The sequence below is a fragment of the Atractosteus spatula genome, chromosome 3 (genome assembly GCF_055471065.1).
Source record: "Atractosteus spatula isolate fAtrSpa1 chromosome 3, fAtrSpa1.hap1, whole genome shotgun sequence".
Lineage (NCBI taxonomy): Eukaryota > Metazoa > Chordata > Actinopteri > Semionotiformes > Lepisosteidae > Atractosteus > Atractosteus spatula.
Window position 1 is genome coordinate 29,143,234 of NC_142708.1, and position 2,771 is coordinate 29,146,004.

General features: G+C 43.9%; 1 protein-coding gene across 1 annotated transcript; it reads right to left on the reverse strand.

The window, feature by feature from the left end:
- Positions 1–307: 307 nt before the first annotated feature.
- LOC148837676 (TOG array regulator of axonemal microtubules protein 1-like) lies at positions 308–2,191 on the reverse strand. Its single transcript, XM_088911133.1, has 5 exons — positions 2,056–2,191; positions 1,728–1,851; positions 1,465–1,570; positions 1,082–1,317; positions 308–488 (listed from the first exon to the last, which is right to left on the reverse strand). Exons 1-5 carry the CDS (start codon positions 2,189–2,191, stop codon positions 308–310), a joined length of 783 nt encoding a protein of 260 aa, XP_088767259.1.
- Between the last annotated feature and the right edge of the window lie 580 nt (positions 2,192–2,771).

The following is a 2,771-nucleotide window of genomic DNA, read 5'->3' on the forward strand; positions in this document are numbered from 1 at the left end:
CAAAATAAACAGTCTGACTATTAATGATGTATATTATCCCCTATTAAGTGTTTGTGAATGTAGATTGTGATTTTATACATTTTAGACCTACATTTTCAATTTAAAGGAAATGAAATGTTTCAGTTTGAAAATTAGAGCTGTACTGTAAAATACAGGACCTCAGACCACAGACAGTACCTTTTGCTCAAAGTCGGTGCTTCAGGGAAGACAGCAACCGCTGTCCAAAGTGTCTGAAATGACAAATCTTTGCATGAGACTCATTGCACTGGGGAGTTGCAAAGCTGGCTCCTTGAAGGAAATCACCATCTTACCCGTCTAGGAAAAGCGCAAGCTTGTACCTGGTTTCCTGCGAGGCGTCTTGTGCCAGCCGAGTGGCAGCAGGCAGGATGCGGTTGGTGAGATCCCTGGGGAGGTTACGTGCGCCCATCCTCTTCACCAGGTCTGCCAGGTGATGTGCCATACACGCCCTTACTCTGGAGTTCAGGTGACTGTGCACACAGAACATTGTATTGTATATTACTGAGCTGTTACTTTGATTGAAGCCATATCAGCTTGTTGTCTAACCATTGGCACTGTGGACCTCATTTTCCAATGCTTAACCAGATTGCTTTTAAAATGATAAAAGTTTGTATTTCACCGTCTAATGTTGTTTTTATATTTGTTTTAAGTACTGTATGTTAGCATTGTATGGCAGCATGGTGGCACAGTGGTTAGCATTGCTGCCACGCAGTGTCCAATGGGTTCAATTTTCGGACCTGGGGTGCTATCTGCTTGTGTGTTCTCATGTGTTTCTGGTGTGAGTGTGCACGTGTCCGTGTCTGTGTGTCTGTCCTGTGACAGACTGGTGACAAGTCCAAGGTTTGGCCTGATTTACACCCGCTGTTTGCAGAAATAGGCTCCAGCTACCCTATTAAACTGGAGAAAGTGGTTAGAAAATGAATGGATATTAGCATTGTAGTAAACATTCTTTGTTACATGCTTTGATTTCAAGCTCCATGAAATGTAAATGACCCTTCACAGCTCCTGGAGTGAGACCCTAAGATTCTGGGTGTTATTCTTTTCTGTATATTTCTGCCCTCACCTCAGACCTCCATTCAGCAGTGTATTGATTGCACGAGCAGGAGTACAGCTCTGCACCATGCAGTCCAGTGTGCTGTCTACACCTTGTCGGATGAAGGTGTTGGATTCTCCGGCTTTGTGCAGCAGCACCTTAACTGTGTTGCCCAGTTCCGGGTCCATCCCTCTCTGCAGGAAGGTGAACATGTCTCCCAGACACACCACTGCCGTCCTAGAGACAGCTGATCGCAAGTTCTTCACCTAGAGAAAGGCAAACCACTGTCAGCACTGCAGAGCCTCGTCTGTGCCCCTCTCTTGAACCGTTCTCTATAAATGGTTCAGAATGGATACAAAAACAGTGAAAAGCAATCATACAAATGAACAATTAATATTTTGGAGAGATCACACCTCCTGCACGAGTGCCAGGGAGACATCATGCAGTCTGCTGATCAGGATGGTGGGGTGATGCTGGGACAGATGCCTTATGAAGGTCAGTCCGTCAACCTTCCTCTCCCTGAATTCAGTGAAAGGAAAGAAATATATCAACCAGGACAAGGAAAGAGATCTAACTGTATAGAGCTATGGGCAACAAGGTCTGTATTTTCACTAGTCAGAACTGTATTCATAGAAAACGGAACAGTTGGATGCTGATTGTACTGCTTTATGCCTACCAGTCGTCAGAGGCCAGAAACTGAAGGCTCTGGGTGAGGGCCAGCTCAGGCCTAGAGAAGCACTGCAGCCCAGGGTGCTCTGGAGCATTTCTCCTCTTCCCTTTAAGGGCAGGGGACAGCTCATCTAAAGGTCACAACAGAGTGGGGAAACGTTCTGTGATCAGTTTGGTCACCACTGATTTGACTAAAGTAGATCGTGAAAGGCTTCTGTCTCGGGGCATCAGTAAAAAAGCTCTAGAAGAAGGAAAAAAACCTGACCTTGAAAGAAAGTGGTGGAAGAAAGTGAGAAAGAAAATCAGTGCACATGTGTGGGAGATGCTGATCTGACCTGTGATATGGGGGGTACTGTTCAGAGGTGGAAAAGAGATGTTATCCCTCTCCTCTGCAGATCCATCCCCCCCTATCATGCGCAGGCGTTTCTTAACACTCATCACGCTCCTCTTCTGGTCCTGGACGTGCCCCATCTTGTGGGCTGTTACTGGTAGCTTTGCTTTCTGCTGTAATAACAGACAAGCACAAGTTAACCCTGGGGAATCCTGGCCCGGCTCAGTTTTGAGACCAGCTGGACCAGTCCTGGTAAAAGTTTTTACTTTGAGTCCTCTGAAATATTTACTGTAGGACCCCAAGACATCAATTGTTTCACAGCATTGACTAGTGATTCATAGTATTCATATACTTTTATTTGTACTTGCTCCACCTAAAAAAAACAATACTGATGTGTTGTCAGTATCAATGTCAGTGCCAGTATTAGCAAATTAGAAACAGAAATTACAATTGTGTAGCCAGCAACAAAATCACCCTGGGAACAGGATAGTGATAGGATAGGATAGTGTTTAGAGTAATCAGCTGCTCAGATCTCAGCTAAAACTAAATTGCACAAGAATATATCATCTGTAGCATAAACACCTAGGATTGTAAAAAAAAAAGAATTCATACAAATTAACAGAACAGATCTGATTTAATTTACTTTTCTAAAAAGAGAAGAATAAAACATTTTGTAACTACTTGTCACCCTCAGGACTTGGTTGCTGTTGTTTGTATTTT

Coding starts and splice junctions, on each gene's coding strand:
- LOC148837676 (XM_088911133.1), bottom strand. CDS start 2,191: ATGGGGCACGTCCAGGACCAGAAGAGGAGCGTGATGAGTGTTAAGAAA. Junction 1,852..2,055: donor CAGTACCCCCCATATCACAG/GTCAGATCAGCA, acceptor TGTGACCTTTAG/ATGAGCTGTCCCCTGCCCTT. Junction 1,318..1,464: donor CCCTGGCACTCGTGCAGGAG/GTGTGATCTCTC, acceptor GCCTTTCTCTAG/GTGAAGAACTTGCGATCAGC.